Below are 20,141 nucleotides of genomic sequence, written 5' to 3'. Positions count from 1 at the left end.
TGCTGTTTGTTTGTTTTTTCCTGGTTGTTAAATTTATTAGTACAATGTTTGTGATGCCATCCTACTATTTTTTCATGTCATATTATAAGACATACCGTGTTGTCTCATCTTTAAGTACTGTTATTCATGATTTTTTTCCTTTACTCATGTTAGTAGAGTCTTACCCATTTTATTTATTTATAACAAGAACTTGCACTTGGGTGTAGGATGCTTGGATACAGAAGCTATGTTGACTATGAAGGTGTTTTGGGTCTTCTGATCAGCCCTGTTAGATCTGCTAACTAATCATTCTGCAATGGCCTTGGTTTTCATTACATTCCATTTTCATGTAATTCAAATTACTTTCTACTTTGCCTATTGATTTCTTCGTCAAGAATACATTCTGCTTGCTAATTTCTATCCTGGTAATTTCAGGTGTTTATATTTATCCTTTCCCATTCTTGTAGTTCTTACTCCACATATTGGGGAACCCAGGTGAAGATCTGTCACCTTCTCATTGTCACCTCAATATGTCACAGAAGAACTAGCAACATGACCACAGGTTAGGCTAAGGAACCTACTGGATCTACTCTAAGATGGATTTTACCAAAGATGCCAGGTACCACTTGGATTCTCTACATGCCTATGCTATCCATGCTGGTGCTTTGGTTCCTCTTTGTAAGCCTCTTGAGTAAAGATGCTCTGTGCATCATTCTATAACGATCTGGGTCTTCCCCAGTGAACAGCTACAGCAAACAGCTGGAGGTCACTATGGAGGGGAATCACTGAGGAAATTGCTGCTTTATATCCTTACTGGGGCTACTGTAGGATCTCAACCTCAACTTCAACAATGAGCTCTGGCTCTGAAACTGGCTTGGTTGCATAAATTTAGCAAGGAATTGTGAATTTCCATTAGTAATATTTGACAACAGCCCTTTGTTCCCTTCTTGTTTTCAGCTACACACATCAAGGAGTCTCATCATTGACCACCCAGATCTCTCTTAACCACAGCTGCTTGGCCTCAGCTATTTTGGAATTCAGCAATCCCTAGTGACATTGAATGCCCAATTCCATACTGGTACTACCAACCACCAACCCTAGTCTATAGAAGAAAGCTACCACCGAGATTTTCAGCAATGTTGGAATCTCCTTGGAAATGCATTTCTTCATTGCTTTAGTGAAAGGGGTGCACTCTGGGCCACTCAAATAATTAGGTGCTAGTTTTTGTATTAAAATATGGCCACTACTCAACTTTTGACTCTTCCTGTGTTACTCCATTAAGGTAGTTCTGGCATAACAACCTCATTTATTATAGTCAAGATTGTTTCCCATCTTCAAGGCTCCACCCAGCAGCAAATCAAGGCTGGCCCTAGGTTATCTTGGATGAAAGGATACTCGCATTCACTCAGTTGTGTCCAACCCTTTGCAGTCTGATGGACTGTAGCCCACCAGGCTCCTCTGTCCATGACGTTTTCCAGGCAAGAACACTGGAGTGGGCTACCATTCCCTTCTCCAGGGGATCCTCCCAACGGAGGGATCGAGCTTGCTTCTCTTGTACCTCCTGCATTGCAGGCAGATTCTTGACCAATGAGCCACCTGGGAAGTCCCCTAGTATGAAAGTGCTCAGTCGTGTCTGACTCTTTGCAACCCCATGGACTGTATAGTCCATGGAATTCTCCAGAACAGAATACTGGAGTGGGTAGCCTTTTCCTTTTCCAGGGGATCTTCCCAACCCAGGGGTCGAACCCAGGTCTCCTTCATTGCAGGCAGATTTTTACCAGCTGAGCAACAAGGGAAGTCCCCTACCAAGGCATTAAATCCTAATTCACTGGACAGCATCCCCCTGTCAATACCTTACCTAGGCTTATATTTCAATATCTTGGGGCCAATATCCTTGATATCTCTCCCTGGCATGTTCTCCATGTTCTTGTCCACACATATTAGCAAATTCTACAATTCAAAGAAATAACCTCTTTATTCCAGTAGCATAGAGTGTGTCTTCACTTGGGCTGCGTTTAGACTTGACACTAACTGGTGGTCTGGTACCAAAGGAATGCAGAGACAGATCTTGAGAAGAACAGGCATCCTCTTGTGAGACATCCATCTCATGTAAGTCTCTGTGGTCCACACACAATGTGATGCTCTGCTCCACCAGGAGGCGGGCAGTAACTTCACAGCCCAGGGGCTTCTGAGGAATCTGGAGGTTTAAGTTTCTCAAGTGCATCTATTCAAATATGCCAAGTCCAGAAATGAGTACATGAGTACCTATTACTATGTGGCCAGCATGAAATACACTTTCAGGATCATATATTTTTTTCTATTAATTTTTTTTTTTTTTTTGGCTTCGCTGGGTCTTCATTGCTGCACGTGCACTCTCTCTAGTGGCGGTGCATAGGCTTCTCATTGCGGCGGCATCTCTTGTTGCGGAGCTCAGGCTTTAGAGCCTTCAGGCTATGGTGGTTGCGGCTACCGGGCTCTAGAGCACAGGCTCAGTAGTTGTGGCACACAGGCTTAGTTGCCCTGTGGCATGTGGATTTTTCCTGAACCAGTGATGGAAACTGTCTTTTGCATTGGCAAGTGGATTCTTCACTGCTGAGCCACCAGGGAAGCTCCAGAATCCTGAGTATCTGCTTCCTAGGACAATTTCTGATTCAGCTAATGTGCTTTGAGTTTCCCAGAAAGAGACTCTGAAACAAGGATTGTCATTGTGGTGGTTTAGTTGCTAAACTGTGCTCAACTCTTTTATGACTGTAGCCCACCAGGCTCCTCTGTCCATGGGATTTCCCAGGCAAGCATACCGGAGTGAGTTGCCACTTCCTTCTCCAGGTGATCTTCCCAACCCACAGATCAAATGCACATCTCCTGTACTGGCAGGCGGATTCTCTACCACTGAGCCACCTGGAAAGCCTGCAATAAGGATGCATATTAGTAATTTATTTGGAAGGTGTATTATTTTCCTACTGATGCTTTTATAAATGACCACAAACTCAGTGGTCAAACTTAAAAATTACACAAGCTAATTTTATCATACTTTCTATAAGTCAGAATTTCAGATGGGTAATCTAGGTTAGGTTATTGCTTGCAGTCTCACAAATGTAAAACCACAATCTGGAGAATAAGCATCCTGTTGCTTTGGTAGCTATCAGCCAAGGACTAGTCTTTTCTCCAAGAAAATACCAACATTTCTTCTTATTCTCCCATGTGTCTTCCTTCAGCAGTAGCAGTTTGAGTCCCTCTCACTTTCCAAGGCTTTTTGAGCCCCTTTGTGTAACAGCTCTCTGATTTCACCTGGAAAACAGTCTGTTTTTGAGGGCTCATGTGCTTAGACTGGACCCACCCAGATAATCCAGAATAATGTCCCTTCTTTAAGGTCCATATGCTTAATTACTTCTGCAAATTACCTTCTGCCATGTAATATGCACACCCACAAATTCCAGGGATTTGAGAGCAGATGTATTTGAAGGTCCATTCTGCTTACACCAAAGCACTGGCATGGGATATTAGGGAAGGGAAGCAAGCTAACACATGTCAATTTTGTGAGCTCCTGTAAGATATGGCTCCTATAAGATAAAGCTAAATCTCACAAGTATCATTCCATTGTATATATATATCACATCTTTTTTATCCATTTATCTGTCGATGGACATGTACATTGCTTCCACGCCTTGGCTATTGTAAACAGGCTATAATAAACATTAGAGTGCATGTATCTTTTTAAATTATGATTTTCTCTGGATATATACCCAGCAGTGGGATTGTAATACCATGGAGTATTATTTATCCATTAAAAAGAATGAAATAATGCCATTTGCAGCAACATGGATGGACCTAGAGATTGTAATGCTGAGTGAAGTAAGTCAGACATAGACGATGAAATATCATATGACATCCCTGATATGTCATATGAACCTAAAAAGAAATGATACAAATGAACTTACGTACAAAAGAGAAAGAGACTCACAGACTTAGAGAACCAACTTGTGGTTGTCAGTGCACACCACTATATTTAAAATGAATAACCAACAAGGACCTACTGTATAGCCCATGGAAATTTGCTCAATGTTATGTGGCAGCTTGGATGGGAGGGGAGTTTGGGGAGAATGAATATATATGTATGTGTGTATATATATACACACACACATATATATATGCTGGTAAGTCACTTCAGTCATGTCCGACTCTGTGCAACCCCATAGATGGCAGCCCACTAGGCTCCCCTGTCCCTGGGATTCTCCAGGTAAGAACACTGGAGTGGGCTGCCATTTCCTTCTCCAATGCATGAAAGTGAGAAGTGAAAGTGAGTCGCTCAATGCTTTCCGACCCTCAGCGACCCCATGGACTGCAGCCTACCAGGCTCCTCCGTCCATGGGATTTTCCAGGCAAGAGTACTGGAGTGGGGTGCCATTGCCTTCTCCAACATATATATATATATATAACTGAATCCCTTCACTGTTCACCTGACACTATCACAATATTGCTAATTGGCTATAATCCAATACAAAATAAAAAGTTAAAATTAAAAAAATATCCCACAGATACCTCTGGGAAACAATAGAGTTGGGGACAGAAAACATTTTTTGTAAAGGATGAAAGAGCAAATAGTTTCAGTTTTGTAGAGATGCTATGCCATATGGTCTCTGTTGCAACTATTCAACTCCATTGTTATAGCACAAAAAGAGTCATAGACAACATGCCAACATATAAGCATGGCTGCATTCCAATAAAGTACCATTTATAAAAGTGAATGGCAGCTGAATTTGGTCCACTGGCTATAGTTTGTAGAACTCTGATGCAGAGCATGCTTTAGAGAATTTCCTCATGCAGAGCAAACAATTGGGGACATTATCCACAATCCTAATTATCTGAGGGCTGATTGCTAGTCCTGAGTACATTAAGTTCTCCTTGATAACTGCCCAAGTATTCCACTCTATTGAGGACAGAACAAACACTACATCACAAAGTATCAGGTACATGAAGCAAAAACATGCTGCAGGAATAATCAGTGCCAGGGAAATATGGTGGAGCACTGTCAGCATATGCTATAGTTATCGGTCTATCTGTAGCCTGCAGTTGCAGAAACTCACATTGTGTAGATTTAGCCCTAGATTATGCCACTTCATTTTATCTTTCATTAAAAATATCAGATTTGTCAAGTAACTGGCACATATTCAGGGGTAGGTCAATGCAAGATGTTAATAGTGCTATTTGGCAAAAAACTAAGATGACACTGGAAAATCTGAGATAGTCAGAAAACATATATACATATATACGCACACACACACACATACATACGTACATATAAGGAAATGGTAGATGGTTAAGAGAATTTGTAAGGATTTAAGTTACACAAATGAGTAGCGGTTAGCTATTTTTGTTGGTGGATGAGAAAGTCATATAGCTGCTGGGGGAGTAATCATGAAGAAATTTTATTTAAATAGGGGGGATTGTTAAATATTAGAAAATAATGATAGCATAACAAACTAAATATCTGGTCCTATCAGTTGAGAATAGTGTTAATTGCGCATTTGGTTGACGGAGATATAGTATAATAGATTCTATATTTATCTTTAGAAAGATTATAAAGAACAAATTTTGATCATCCTGAAACCTGGAAATATATGAATATTTGAGAATAATTAAGAAAAACCCATTATAATGTTTAAACATTCTCTCAATGACAAAAGACAGAAAAACGCTGGATCAAGTTCGGAAGTTTATAAAGAAAACAGAGACTGAAGTCATAAGATTTAGGCTAAAAGAGATTTCATTTAGTACACATACTCAAAAATTCTCTGCTGGCATAATTGGGAATGGTGTGTACAAACCCAGATTTCATGACTACTCATCTTCTCAGTTGAAGAGGTATGTGGAAGTGATTCATACATCTTAATTTATCCTCATTTTTATATCTTAATTCTACTGAAGACTTAGTTGCATATATTATTCCATATATACCATGGTTGCTTATCAGAAACATACAAAATTGTGCTCAGATTTCAGTCTTAATCACTCACCTGTTCACTGCCACAGTCACATTCTTCATGAGCTTCCAAAATCCCATTACCACACACTGATTGATTTTGATAGAATGGTTTCAATATTGAAAACTTCTGAAAACACTGAGCTTCAAATGTTGAAACAAAATATCTATATTCATGCATGCTACAGTTGCTAAAAATCTTTACACCACTGGAAAGTCTAAAATGAAATAATCCTCAGGTTAAATAAAACTAGCTAATAAAACCACATCTAAACAAGCATCATATATAATATGAATATAATATATATATGTACCATATATAATGTGAATATAATATATATGCACCATATATCATATGCACCATATATAATGCATCATATATAATATGAATTGTATGATGCACCAAACAAAAAACTAATGCTTTTTGGTGGAGACAGTGTCAATCTTGGCTAAGTTTTTAGAATTTTGTTTTTAATTGGAGGATAATTACTTTACAATATGGTGATAATTTCTGTCATACATCAACACAAATGAGCCACAAGCACACACATGTCCACTTCTCTTAAACCTCCCTCCCAGTTCCCTCCCCAACCCACCCCTCTAGGTTGTCACAGAGCACCAGCTTTGGATTCCCTGCATTAATACAGCAAATTCCCACTGGCTATCTATTTTACAGATGGTAATGTGTATGTTTCAATCTACTTACTCTTAACATTCTATCACAATAAATGGATTTATCCAGCTCAGACTTAAATTGAAGAAAGTAGGGAAAACCACTAGACCATTCAGGTATGACCTAAATCAAATCCCTTATGATTATACAGTGGACGTGAGAAATAGATTTAAGGGCCTAGATCTGATAGATGGAGTGCCTGATGAACTATGGAATGAGGTTCGTGACACTGCACAGGCGACAGGGATCAAGACCATCCCCATGAAAAAGAAATGCAAAAAAGCAAAATGGCTGTCTGGGAAGGCCTTACAAATAGCTGTGAAAAGAACAGAAGTGAAAAGCAAAGGAGAAGAGGAAAGATATAAACATATGAATGCAGAGTTCCAAAGAATAGCAAGAAGAGATAAGAAAGCCTTCTTCAGCGATCAATGCAAAGAAATAGAGGAAAACAACAGAATGGGAAACACTAGGGATCTCTTCAAGAAAATCAGAGATACCAAAGTAACATTTCATGCAAAGATGAGCTCGATAAAGGACAGAAATGGTATGGACCTAACAGAAGCAGAAGATATTAAGAAGAGATGGCAAGAATGCACAGAAGAACTATACAAAAAAGATCTTCACAACCCAGATAATCACGATGGTGTGATCACTGACCTAGAGCCAGACATCCTGGAATGTGAAGTCAAGTGGGCCTCAGAAAGCATCACTACGAACAAAGCCAGTGGAGGTGATGGAATTCCAGTTGAGCTATTCCAAATCCTGGAAGATGATATGTGAAAGTGTTGCACTCAATATGACAGCAAATTTGGAAAACTCAGCAGTGGCCTCAGGATTGGAAAAGGTCAGTTTTCACTCCAATCCCAAAGAAAGGCAATGCCAAAGAATGCTCAAACTACTGCACAATTGCACTCATCTCACATGCTAGTAAAGTAATGCTCAAAATTCTCCAAGCCAGGCTTCAGCAATATGTGAACCGTGAACTTCCTGATGTTCAAGCTGGTTTTAGAAAAGGCAGAGGAACCAAAGATCAAATTGCCAACATCTGCTGGATCATAGAAAAAGCAAGAGAGTTCCAGAAAAACATCCATTCCTGCTTTATTGACTATGCCAAAGCCTTTGACTGTGTGGATCACAATAAACTGTGGAAAATTCTGAAAGAGATGGGAATACCAGACCACCTGACCTGCCTCTTGAGAAATTTGTATGCAGGTCAGGAAGCAACAGTTAGAACTGGACATGGTACAACAGACTGGTTCCAAATAGGAAAAGGAGTTCCTCAAGGCTGTATATTGTCACCCTGTTTATTTAACTTATATTCAGAGTACATCATGAGAAACGCTGGACTGGAAGAAACACAAACTGGAATCCAGATTCCCAGGAGAAATACCAATAACCTCAGATATGCAGATGACACCACCCTTATGGCAGAAAGTGAAAAGGAACTCAAAAGCCTCTTGATGAAAGTGAAAATGGAGAGTGAAAAAGTTGGCTTAAAGCTCAACATTCAGAAAATGAAGATCATGGCATCTGGTCCCACCACTTCATGGGAAATAGATGGGGAAACAGTGGAAACAGACTTTATTTTTCTGGGCTCCAAAATCACTGCAGATGGTGACTGCAGCCATGAAATTAAAAGACGCTTACTCCTTGGAAGGAAAGTTATGACCAACCTAGACAGCATATTCAAAAGCAGAGACATTACTTTGCCAACAAAGGTTCATCTAGTCAAGGCTGTGGTTTTTCCTGTGGTCATGTATGGATGTGAGAGTTGGACTGTGAAGAAGGCTGAGCACCGAAGAATTGATGCTTTTGAACTGTGGTGTTGGAGAAGACTCTTGAGAGTCCCTTGGACTGCAAGGAGATCCAACCAGTCCATTCTGAAGGAGATCAGCCCTGGGATTTCTTTGGAAGGAATGATGCTAAAGCTGAAACTCCAGTACTTTGGCCACCTCATGCAAAGAGTTGACTCATTGGAAAAGACTCTGATGCTGGGAGGGATTGGGAGCAGGAGAAGAAGGGGACGACAGAGGATGAGATGGCTGGATGGCATCATTGACTCGATGGACATGAGTCTGAGTAAACTCCGGGAGTTGGTGATGGACAGGGAGGCCTGGTGTGCTGCGATTCATGGGGTCGCAAAGAGTCGGACACAACTGAGTGACTGATCTGATCTGATTAAAAGTCAGCCCCTCTACTTAAGCACTAGATCCTACATTCTCTCCTACATTACTCCATGATTTTGCTCCTGTGTTCCTTGTATCCAACATCATCATCTTTTCCTCCTCTTCTCTTTATTTTGATCAATCTATAGATATGTCATATCTCCCATCAATAAAATCTCTCCTTTGATTATAAATTCCACTCCATAATCACGAAAATGTCATCTATGTCTATTATCTCCATTTTATGCCTCCCACAGAGTTCATCCAGTTCCTTAAAAATAACCTAAAATATTGACTGGAATTGTACTGAATGGATGAACTTCTGGAAAAATTAGACATTTTATAGTAAGTCGTCTATTTCCTTAGTGCTGGTACACAGACTAGTTTTCAAGATTGATCACCCTGATGAATTTTCTGATATTGTTGTTCTGATGGTACACTGACTGATTCTGCTGCCTTTGCGTAGGTAGTCAATCATACTATCTGCAAATACGGACATCTACTTTCTTCTTCAAATCTTTTCTTCTTTTTTGTTCCCCTCAGTATAATAGCCAAAGGGACCAGTGCTATGTTACATTGCCAAGGGTGATTTTGCTTTGAACAACAGATACAACAACAATATAAACATCAAAACTATCTGTGTGAATACAATATTTCATAGCCCTCATAAGTCTTTACATTTTTCCTCGAATTCCCTTTAGTGAATATTTCATTATTATGGGATCCACTACTTTCTGGAGTCTTGTGTCACATGGACAAATTCACTAGTGTGATTTCTCGTCTTGCACATTCCTTCCCAATTTTTGATGTGGGATTGAGTATAAAATATAAATTCTTCACATGTTGTAATCAACTGCACAAACATGTGCGTGACATTAATTTGAGAGGAAAAACAAGGCTTACACTGCTTCATGGTTCATTATGCACTTAGCTGTTGGACAGGAACACTCCTGGATGTCATCATATGCTAACCCTATTTTAAGGCCAAGTAGTTGAGCTATAATAACTGAAAATCCCTCCAATGTTATTGTGCCTGGATACTGAAATAAAGAAAGTTGAAGAGAAAACCAACATATGAGAAGAAAATGAAAGCAAGTAATACATCAAAAGAGCTTTGTTCCTATAAAATTTTATATTTTAATACTTTTCCATGTTGACCAGATTTATACTTCATTTTGATAAATCATCAATCTGAATATCCATACTAGTTAATTTATTAAAGAGCATGAGATAAGGTAAAATGTAATCAAACACATTTAACTTTCTTATTAAATCAATTCTTTCAATTAACAAATATAGTTCAATATAGACATAGGTCAGGCACTATGATAAAAAAGATGAGAATATAGTGGCATGTATGAAAAGAAGGAACTTTGTCCACACTTGGAGCATATTTTACAGAAGGGGGGAAAGAAAATTAGTTGGAAAGTAACAACAAACCTACCAGATATAAAGAAAGCATGGAAAGTGCTCTAAAGAAATGGAATTCTTCAACAGAGAATTCTGAGGAGGGGCATAACTGTATAGTTCAGATAGTTAGAAAATTCTATTTGTGGCATTGATGCTTAGGATGAGATACAAAGCTTGGGAAATGACCCACCATTATGAATAGTGGTAGCAAGCTTGTTTGGGAACCTGTTCAAAGGTTGTAGTATAATGAGTGAAGTAAAGAAATGATAGGGTGGAAGTTCAAGACACAAGCAAGGCCATGGTAAAGAAATCTTGAGTGAGATGTCAGCCCAAAGAGACTGACAGAAGTGTAGAATAGCATTTCACATGAATGAAATGAAAATTTCATTCATTTCATAAATAAGTGTAATTTATTTATGTAAATAAATGTATTTATTACATTTATTTAATAATTACAAAATTTTTAGAAATTACAAACAAAATTTTTTTAGAACTTCCCAGTTTTTCTATATCAAAAAAATTATGAGTAAAATTTAATTCATACCCTAAATAAAGATATTGTGTGTGTGTGTGCATGGTATAAAGCATGGTCACTCAGTTGATGAGACTGGATTATATACTTGAAAACTGTCAAGAGAGTGGGTCTTAAGCATTTTAACAAATAAAGTGGATTGATGGATATATTGATTAATTTTTGGAATCATTCCATAACTAGTATCAAATTATCACATTGTTCAGTTCAGTTGCTCAGTCATGTCCAACTCTTTGTGACCCCATGAGCCACAGCACGCCAGGTCTCCCTGTCCATTACCAACTCCCATAGCCTACCCTAACTCACGTCCATTGAGTCGGTGATGCCATCCAACCATCTCATCCTCTGTCGTCCCCTTTTCCTCCTGCCCCTAATCCCTCCCAGCATCAGGGTCTTTTCAAATGAGTCAGCTCTTCGTATCAGGTGGCCAAAATATTGGAGTTTCAGCTTCAACATCAGTCCTTCCAATGAACACTCAGGACTGATCTCCTGTAGGATGGACTGGTTGGATCTCCTTGTAGTCCAAGGGACTCTCAAGAGGCTTCTGCAACACCACAGTTCAAAAGCATCAATTCTTCGGTGCTCAGCTTTCTTTATAGTCCAACTCTCACATCCATACATGACCACTGGAAAAACCATAGCCTTGATTAGACAGACCTTTGTTGGCAAAGTAATGTCTCTGCTTTTTAATATGCTGTCTAGGTTGGTCATAACTTTCCTTCCAAGGAGTAAGCATCTTTTAATTTCATGGCTGCAGTCACCAACTGCAGTGATTTTGGAGCCCCCCAAAATTAAGTCTGACACTGTTTTCACTGTTTCCCCGTCTATCTGCCATGAAGTGATGGGACCAGATGCTGTGATCTTTGTTTTCTGAATGTTGAGCTTTAAGCCAACTTTTCCACTCTCCTCCTTCAGTTTCATCAAGAAGCTCTTTAGTTCTTCTTTACTTTTTGCCATAAGGGTGGTGTCATCTACACATCTGAGGTTATTGATATTCCTCCTGGCAATCTTGATTCCAGCTTGTGCTTCCTCCAGCCCAGCGTTTCTCATGATGTACTCTGCATATAAGTTAAATAAGCAGGGTGACAATATACAGCCTTGAATACTTCTTTTCCTATTTGGAAAAGAAGTTCTGTTGTTCCATGTCCAATTCTAAGTGTTGCTTCCTGACATGCCTACAGGTTTCTAAAGAGGCAGGTCAGGTGGTCTGGTATTCCCATCTCTTTCAGAATTTTCCACAGTACACTTTAATTATATAAGTATTTTATTTGTCAATTATGTCTCAGTAAAGCTAGAAAGTGAAAGTGAAAGTCATTCAGTCGTGTCTGACTCTTTATACAGTCCATGGATTATACAGTCCATGGAATTCTCCAGGCCAGAGTACTGGAGTGGCTACCTTTCCCTTCTCCAGGGGATCTTCCCAAACCAGGGATCAAAGCCAGGTCTCCCTCATTGCAGGTGGATTCTTTACCAGCTGAGCCACAAGGGAAGCCCAAGAACACTGGAAGGGTAGCCTGTCCCTTCTCCAGGGAATCTTCCCTATCCAGGAATTAAACAGGGGTCTCCTGCATTGCAGGTGGATTCTTTATCAGCTGACCTATCAGGGAAGCCAATAAAGCTGGGGGTGGGTAGGAAGAGTTGTGTGGTGTGTGTGTTTGCATGTACACAAATACAGGGAGAAAACAGAGAAGAAAATGAATATGGTACAGGTTCAGTAGAGACTTAGAATCTATAATATAGAATATAATAGATACTTCAGGTGGTGAAGAAGTTGGAGTCCACCTGGGATTAACAGAAGCTTTTAGCATTGGTCAGGAGTCTATGCTCAGAGAAAACTAAAAAGAGTTTATGTGACTTTTAGACTGAGGCCAAGTATAATGGACATGGCATCTGGGATCACAGGGCAACTCAGGGCAAAATCTTTACCATCTCTAGCCTGGAAAATATAAAATGTGAATATCAGGAAATTATGACTGCCAAATACACAAGCAGAAAACTTCAGAAAGAAGATAATCCGAATTCTGTCTCCCACATTGCTCGCTGATTCCTGAGACACTCATACAATTAGCAGCCTCAAACTGAAGAGCTCAGCTGAGGCCAGAGCTGCCTTCTGTGAGGCTGAGTTGCTGTTTTGACTTTAACCAAGAGCACTGAACGACAAAACAAGCAAACAAAAATCAACCCTCGTCAGAGAAAAGCAGCAGAATCCAGACTTCCGATGAATGGTATAATGTCCAAGGTCTCAAAGAATATCATTAAAAAAGCCATGGAAACTAAATCAGGATGTGAGCAATGGCCCATAAAACTAGCCTAGAATGTGTATTTTAGAAAAGGAACTGTCTTCAGAAATGGAAAATATAACGAGAAATCAGTGCCTCATGACAATTCTCAGAAATATTCTGAATACAGCCCAAAATTACTCACATACCAAGAACCAGGAATATCTTGACTGCAGTCAGAAATGGCAATCAACAGAAAGCAAAACCAAGATGCATTTCCTGACAAGGATTTTAAAGCAACCACCATAAAAATGCTCCAATGAGCTATTGCAAAAACTCTTAAAGGAAATTAAGAAATAGAAAATCTCATCAAATAAAGATAATATAAAAAGAACCAAATTAAAACTTCAAAAGATAAAAAATACAATAATAAGAAAATAAACTTCAATAGATGAATTTAGTAAAAAAACAGAGATGACAGAGGGAGTATCAGTGAACTTAAAGACTGATTAGTATAAATTATCCAATCTCAAAACAGAGAAGAAATAGCTTTTGAAAAAATTAACAGAAATACAGGAGCAGTGGGACAATGACAACACAACAACAAAACCTAACATTAATATCATTAGTGGCCCAGAAAAAAAATGCATAGCTGAAATATAGTTGAAGAAAAAAATGGCTTAAAATCTCCTCAATTTGGCAAAAGACACAAATCTACATATTTAATAGATTCACAAAACTTCTAACAATAAACTCAAAATAATGCATGATCAGACACATCATAATTAGATGGCCAGAGAAAACTTTTAAATGTCTTGAAGTCAACCAAAGGAAAACAACAGATTGCTTACAGAGGAACAATGATTAATAGGAGTTCTCATCCTATTAATTCTGAATTAATAATGTCAGAAATAATGTCAGACAGAGAATGTAACACAATAGTTTTGAAGTGCTGAAATAATGTCAGACAGAGAATGTAACACAATAGTTTTGAAGTGCTGAAAACGACTTTCATCCAGCAAAAATATTCTTAAATAATGAAGATGAAATAAAGACATTCTAAAATGAAGGAAAATTAAGAGACACATGGCCAGTAACCAAGCTTTAAAAAAAATGACTAAAGGAAGCTCTTCAGACAAGAAAAAAAATGATAATAAAAGAAAACCTGTAACATCAGTAATGAAGAAAGAGGAACAGAAAATGTACTTACATGGGTAGATAAAATAGACTATTTTTCATTTGATTTTTTTCAATAAAAATTATGTTTCAGTGTTGAAAACAAAAATTATAATTTAGTGTGTATACTTACTAATTGCTTAGAAGTAATATTTAAGCAAACTATACTATAAAATTTCCCACTTTATGATTATGCACATAATTTCAGATCTAAAATAAATATGGTATTAACATTTCTGTATTCTACTTGAAATAGTAAAATGCTGGTAAACAAACGTGTGTACGTGATCGTGTCACTGTGCGTGTGTAATCTCACTACAGAACATATGAAAAATGTTTTACAAAGAGAAATATTGAAAAACACTAAAAAGAGATTGATAGTTTATATAAAGAGACAGGATATATTTGTGTACTATACAGTATTTGTCACAACTGTAATTACCTACACACAGTGGGTTAATGTGTGGATAAAGCTGTAAATAGAACTTTATTTACAATATAGGTGGTTGGCCAGATTTGGCCAATGGGTCATGCTTGCTTATTATGTCTATGATGAATAAATCAAAATAGAATATGAAAAATTGTTCTAGAAAAAATGAGAACTGTAAATGGCAACAGAGGACCAAAAAAAGAGAGATAAAACAGAAAACATATACTAAGTTGACAAACTGAAATATAGATGCATCAGAAATTAGATTCAGTGCAAATTGTCTAAACACACTAATTAAAAGAAACAGATTGGTGAAACAGAGGAAAAAAACACATGGTCCAGCTGCTGACTGGAAATTCACATAATATATAAAGACAAAAGCAGTTAAGAAAACAGATTTAACATATGAACATTCATCATAAGAAAGCTGGAGAGGCTATATTGATAACAGATGAAGCTAGCATCAGAAAAAAGATTATCATGGACAAAGGATATTGCAGTAATAAAAAATTCAATAATAATCTTAAATGTTTGCATATCAAACATAAGAGCTGCAAAAATATGAGGCTACGATGAATACAATTGAAAGAATAAACACACACATACATAATTTAGTTGGAGACTTCAACAACTCTCATAATTGATAAAAGCACTAGACAACAGGAAATTGTTCAAAAGACATGAAAAATATTATCAGACAATGTCTATAAAACTGGCATTTATAGAACACTCAACTACAGCATGATATATGTCTTATGCAGTTTGTAACATATATGGCTTTAAACCAAGGTGTTCAGGGACTTCAATAATTGCAAGGTTTCTACCCGTGATTGGGCTTCCCTGGTGGCTCAGTGGTAAAGAATCCATCTGCAATGCAGGAGACAGGAGACATGGGTTCGATTCCTGGGTGGAAAAGATCCTCTGGAGAATAAAATGCCAACCCACTCAAGTATTCTTGCCTGGGAAATCCCATGGACAGAGGAGCCTGACGGGCTACATACAGTAAATGGGGTCACAAGAGTCAGACATTACTTAGCAACTAAACCACCACCACCCATGATATGAAGTTGCACAATTTTATGCCCTGGAAAAAGTTAAGCCAATTGCTCAAGGTAGGGAAAAAGGATTAAAAAGAAAAAGAAAAAGTTAAAAAGAGCAAAAAAAAAAAAAAAAAGATGATGAGTCAAAATGCTCTCATACATACTTAACAAATTTCTACAAAGAAAAGGGAAACAAAATATGATCAAGTAAACAATACAATAAAACTTCTCAGGACAGATGTAAATTAGTACCCAGATTGAAAGTGCTCTAATGTAACAAGCATGTTGGATGATAAAAGATACCATGGAAGGATAAAAAGATCTTAAATGTTTCCATGAAGAAATAAGCTATTAGGATGTTGAATCCTGATGTCAATATAGGAAGTCAATAGATAATGCCTAATTTTGAAGCATCAGTATTAACAAAGCTAGTGGAGTGATGGAATTCCAATTGAACTACTTCAAATCCTAAAATATGATGCTGTGAAAGTACTGCAGTCAATATGCCAACAAATTTGGAAAACTCAGCAGTGGCCACAGGACTGGAAATGGTCAGTTTTCATTACAATCCCAAAGAAAAGCAATGCCAAAGAATGCTCAAATTACCACACAATTGCACTCATCTTACATGCTAGCAAAGTAAATTCTCAAACTTCTCCAAGCCAGGCTTCAACAGTACATGAACAGTGAACTTCCAGATGTTCAAGCTGGATTTAGGAAAGGCAGAGGAACCAGAGATCAAATTGCCAACATCCGTTGAATCATCAAAAAAGCAACAGAGTTTCAGAAAAACACCTACTTCTACTTTATTAACTATGCCAAAGTCTTTGACTGTGTGGATCACAACAAACTGTAAAAAACCATTCAAGTGATGGGAATACCAGACCACCTGACCTGCGTCCTGAGAAATCTGTATGCAAATTAAGAAGCAACAGAACTGGACATGGAACAATGGACTGGTTCCAAATTGGGGAAGGAGTATGTCAAGGCTGTATATTATCACCCTGCTTATTTAACTTCTATGCAGAGTACATCATGAGAAATGCTGGGCTGGATGAATCACAAGATGAAATCAAATTTGCTGGGAGAAATATCAATAACCTCAGATAGGCACATGACACCACCCTTATGGCAGAAAGTGAAGAAGAACTAAAGAGCCTCTTGATGAAAGTGAAAGTGGAGAGTGAAAAAGTTGGCTTAAAATTCAACATTCAGAAAACTAAGATCATGGCATCTGGTCCCATTACTTCATAGCAAATATAAGGGGAAACAATGGAAATAGTGACAGACTTTATTTTGGGGGGCTCCAAAATCATTGCAGATGGTGACTACAGCCATGAAACTAAAAGACACTTGTTCCTTGGAAGAAAAGTTATGACCAACCTAGACAGCTTATTAAAAAGCAGAGACATTACTTTGCCAACAATGGTCCATCTAGTCAAGGCTATGGTTTTTTCAGTAGTGATATATGGATGTGAGAGTTGGACTATAAAGATGAGTGCAGAAGTATTGATGCTTTCGAACTGTGGTGTTGGAGAAGACTCTTGAGAGTCCCTTGGACAGCTAGGAGATTGAACCAGTCCATCTTAAAGCAGATCAGTCCTGAATATTCGTTGGAAGAACTAATGCTGAAGCTGAAACTCCAATACTTTGGCCACCTGATGCAAAGAGCTGTCTCATTTGAAAAGACCCTGATGCTGGGAAAGATCGAAGGCCGGAGGAGAAGGGGATGACAGAGGATGAGGTGGTTGGATGGCATCACCAACTCAATGGACACAAGTTTGAGTAGACTCCAGGAGTTGGTGTTGGATAGGGAGGTCTGGCGTGCTGCAGTCTGTGGGGTTGCAAAGAATAGGACACGACTGCGTGACTGAAGTGAACTGAACTGAAATGAAATTTGAATACTCAAGGAATTTATTGGGCATATTACTCAGAAATATAGAGCAAAAGAATGAACAACTATTTCTACACATATAAGCATGAATAACTATCAAAGACGTAGCTTTGAGCAAATATGTTGTAAACACACACATTGAGAACACATACTCTATTATTTACAGAAAGCTCAAAGAAAGATCAAATTAACCAGTGAGTAAGTGTCAAGATAGGGGGAGGGAGGATTTAGGAGTCTTCTGATATGTTGATAAGATTTTATTTTCTTACCTCTGTGATACTTATACCTATGTATGACTTGGCCAAAATCAAGCATGCTATACATTTATGACTTGTGCAATGTTCTCGATACATGATGCACCTCAATAAAAATTTTATTTAAAAGAAAATACCTACTAAGTTATATGCCAGGAAGGAAAGTTTAAAAACAAAAGGATAAGGATTCAAGAAATGTAGATTATGCAAAGAATTGATTTAGTTGTTTACAGTAGTCTTGTAAAACCATTTTTATTTATAATAAGAATAGTTGCTCTATTTGGTAAGATATAATTTTGAAAGAAAAAGTAAGTAGTAGAGTTGTATGCTTCAACTTGTATACATCTTTTAACAAGCTATTCAAAATAGTTCTGAAATGATATATAAAGTAAGAACAAAGCAAAACAATAATACATAGTTAATGGTTACATGTATTTGCAACAATATTATAAAATATGCAAAAACTAGCAAATATGAAGTCATGCCTTCTGTTATTTCCTGAATTTGAAGGAGACATAACAGAAGGCTTTAACTTTTCCCTAAGGTTTTCTGTCCTTAGGAAATCTGATACATGCTATTATCTTTTATGCCAGGCTGGTGAAGAGGTATAGTCATATCTCTTTGTATCATTTTCCTATGTTTGAAATTTATAATTAAATAAACTGAGATTAAAATCATGTTGTCCCAACAAAATAATAATCCATACATATATAGAGAAAAAATCAAGTTTACTTCACTATGTAAAATAATATTTATAAAACACAATATAAAGTTTAGAAGAAAATAGTCACAGAGAGGACACGTATTACATACCACAGCAACATCTGCATCATAGCTTCTATTGCATATTGTGCCAGGATATGTTGCTCCCACATATTTAGGCTGTTTCCTGTAACTACATCATTATAATGTTTCCTTTTTTTATTAGCATGGTCATTCAGAACGATTCACAAGCTTATTTATTAAGTTAAATCTCCCATAAAATTTAAAATAAGTTTTCAAACATACTATTTTTAATCTGAATAATACCTAATATATTATACAAAATGCTCAAATTTTTGAAAACTATAATTCACCTTAATACCAATTTTTTTTCTTAACCTAACTCCTTGACTTGATATAATTTTATTATATCAAATTCTCCTCAGTTTCCCTTATTCAGCAATTGTTTTGGTCACTAAAAATTAAAAGGAATTTTTAATTTATGGAAAATAATTCTTGCCATCTAAATATAAGCAGTTTTTAAAATTATAGACAGGCATTTCTTCAGTCATGTCCTACTGTTTGCGATCCCATAGGCTGTAGCCCACCAGGCTCCTCCATCCATGGAATTCTCCACAAGAATACTGGAGTGGGCAGCCATTCCCTTCTCCAAAGATCTTCCCAACTCAGGGATCAAACCTGAGCTTCCCACACTGCAGGCAGATTCTTATCATCTGAGCCACCAGGGAAGCCCTAATCATATTACCAAAAACCTAAATGTTTCTTTATTGAACAGTAGACATGAAATGCATTCACAAATCGTAGGTAATAGTTATTAACTGAATAGTATCAGTTTTGCATCCTTAATAAGTTGGGGTTTGTATGTATTCTGTCATATAGCTGATATTATAAAAGCTCATGAAATATTTTTTCATATGAATTATATTCCAAAATATTTTGTCATATAAGTAATTCAGATTGTTTTTATTTTTATCATGTTTCCTACTACACTATCACCTCGATGGCAACAGCTGTATTTTACTTAACATTTTCAAAGGGGCCTACAGAAAACTGAAAACACTATAAATGTGTTGTATTATAAAATTAATGAAATTATTTATGTATATCTCTTTATTAATGCAGAATATTGTGCTTACATAAGTAAGAGTGTTACATCGTGAGGCCGAAGGATAAGATAGTCCTGTTTCCATGCCAAAAATCTTTGTAATAAATCATCAGCATCTCCAATGGTGAAAATTTGGTTTTTATCTGACCACAATTCCAAGGAGGATAATATCACAGTCAATTTGAACTGACTAAACATCTAAAAATAAGATTTATATTGTATATATTCAAATAAAATAAATCATTACATTGAAACAGTACATAAAAAATAAAGTTTACTTGATTACCTTGGATATTAACCCAAATAAAGGACTTGAAGTCACTAATTTGCCATGATATAATGAAAAGGTTTTCAATGACTTTTCATAAATTTATACATGCAAAAATGTTAAAACTTACTGCATTGACAAGGCCAATAATCTGGATAATTTTCTGTGTTACAGCCATCATTTCTGATCCCATATAATCATACTGAAAAAGAAATTTTTTATGACCCTTTTAAAAATGTAAGTGACAGCAATTTTTCTTGTATGATGAATATCTTTTGATGATAGCAAGCAGG

General features: G+C 37.2%; 1 protein-coding gene across 1 annotated transcript in view; it reads right to left on the bottom strand.

Annotated features, from left to right (window-relative positions):
• The window catches only part of LOC147343800 (disintegrin and metalloproteinase domain-containing protein 18-like), a 151,176-nt gene that overhangs the window by 107,095 nt on the left and 23,940 nt on the right, over positions 1-20,141 (bottom strand). The window contains exons 8-12 of the mRNA XM_086380426.1: positions 19,979-20,050; positions 19,612-19,778; positions 18,566-18,647; positions 9,701-9,837; positions 5,994-6,177 (exon numbers count right to left, since the gene is read on the bottom strand). Of these exons, the coding sequence (XP_086236552.1) occupies positions 5,994-6,177; positions 9,701-9,837; positions 18,566-18,647; positions 19,612-19,778; positions 19,979-20,050 (642 nt within the window). The remainder of the gene's footprint in view (positions 1-5,993; positions 6,178-9,700; positions 9,838-18,565; positions 18,648-19,611; positions 19,779-19,978; positions 20,051-20,141) is intronic.

This window comes from Bos grunniens, chromosome 27, assembly GCF_055505025.1.
Source record: "Bos grunniens cultivar Pamir isolate PY7600 chromosome 27, Bosgru_T2T1.0, whole genome shotgun sequence".
NCBI classification, from domain to species: Eukaryota; Metazoa; Chordata; class Mammalia; order Artiodactyla; family Bovidae; genus Bos; species Bos grunniens.
Note: the sequence above shows the minus strand (reverse complement) of the source record. Positions and strands in the feature narration are given on the sequence as shown.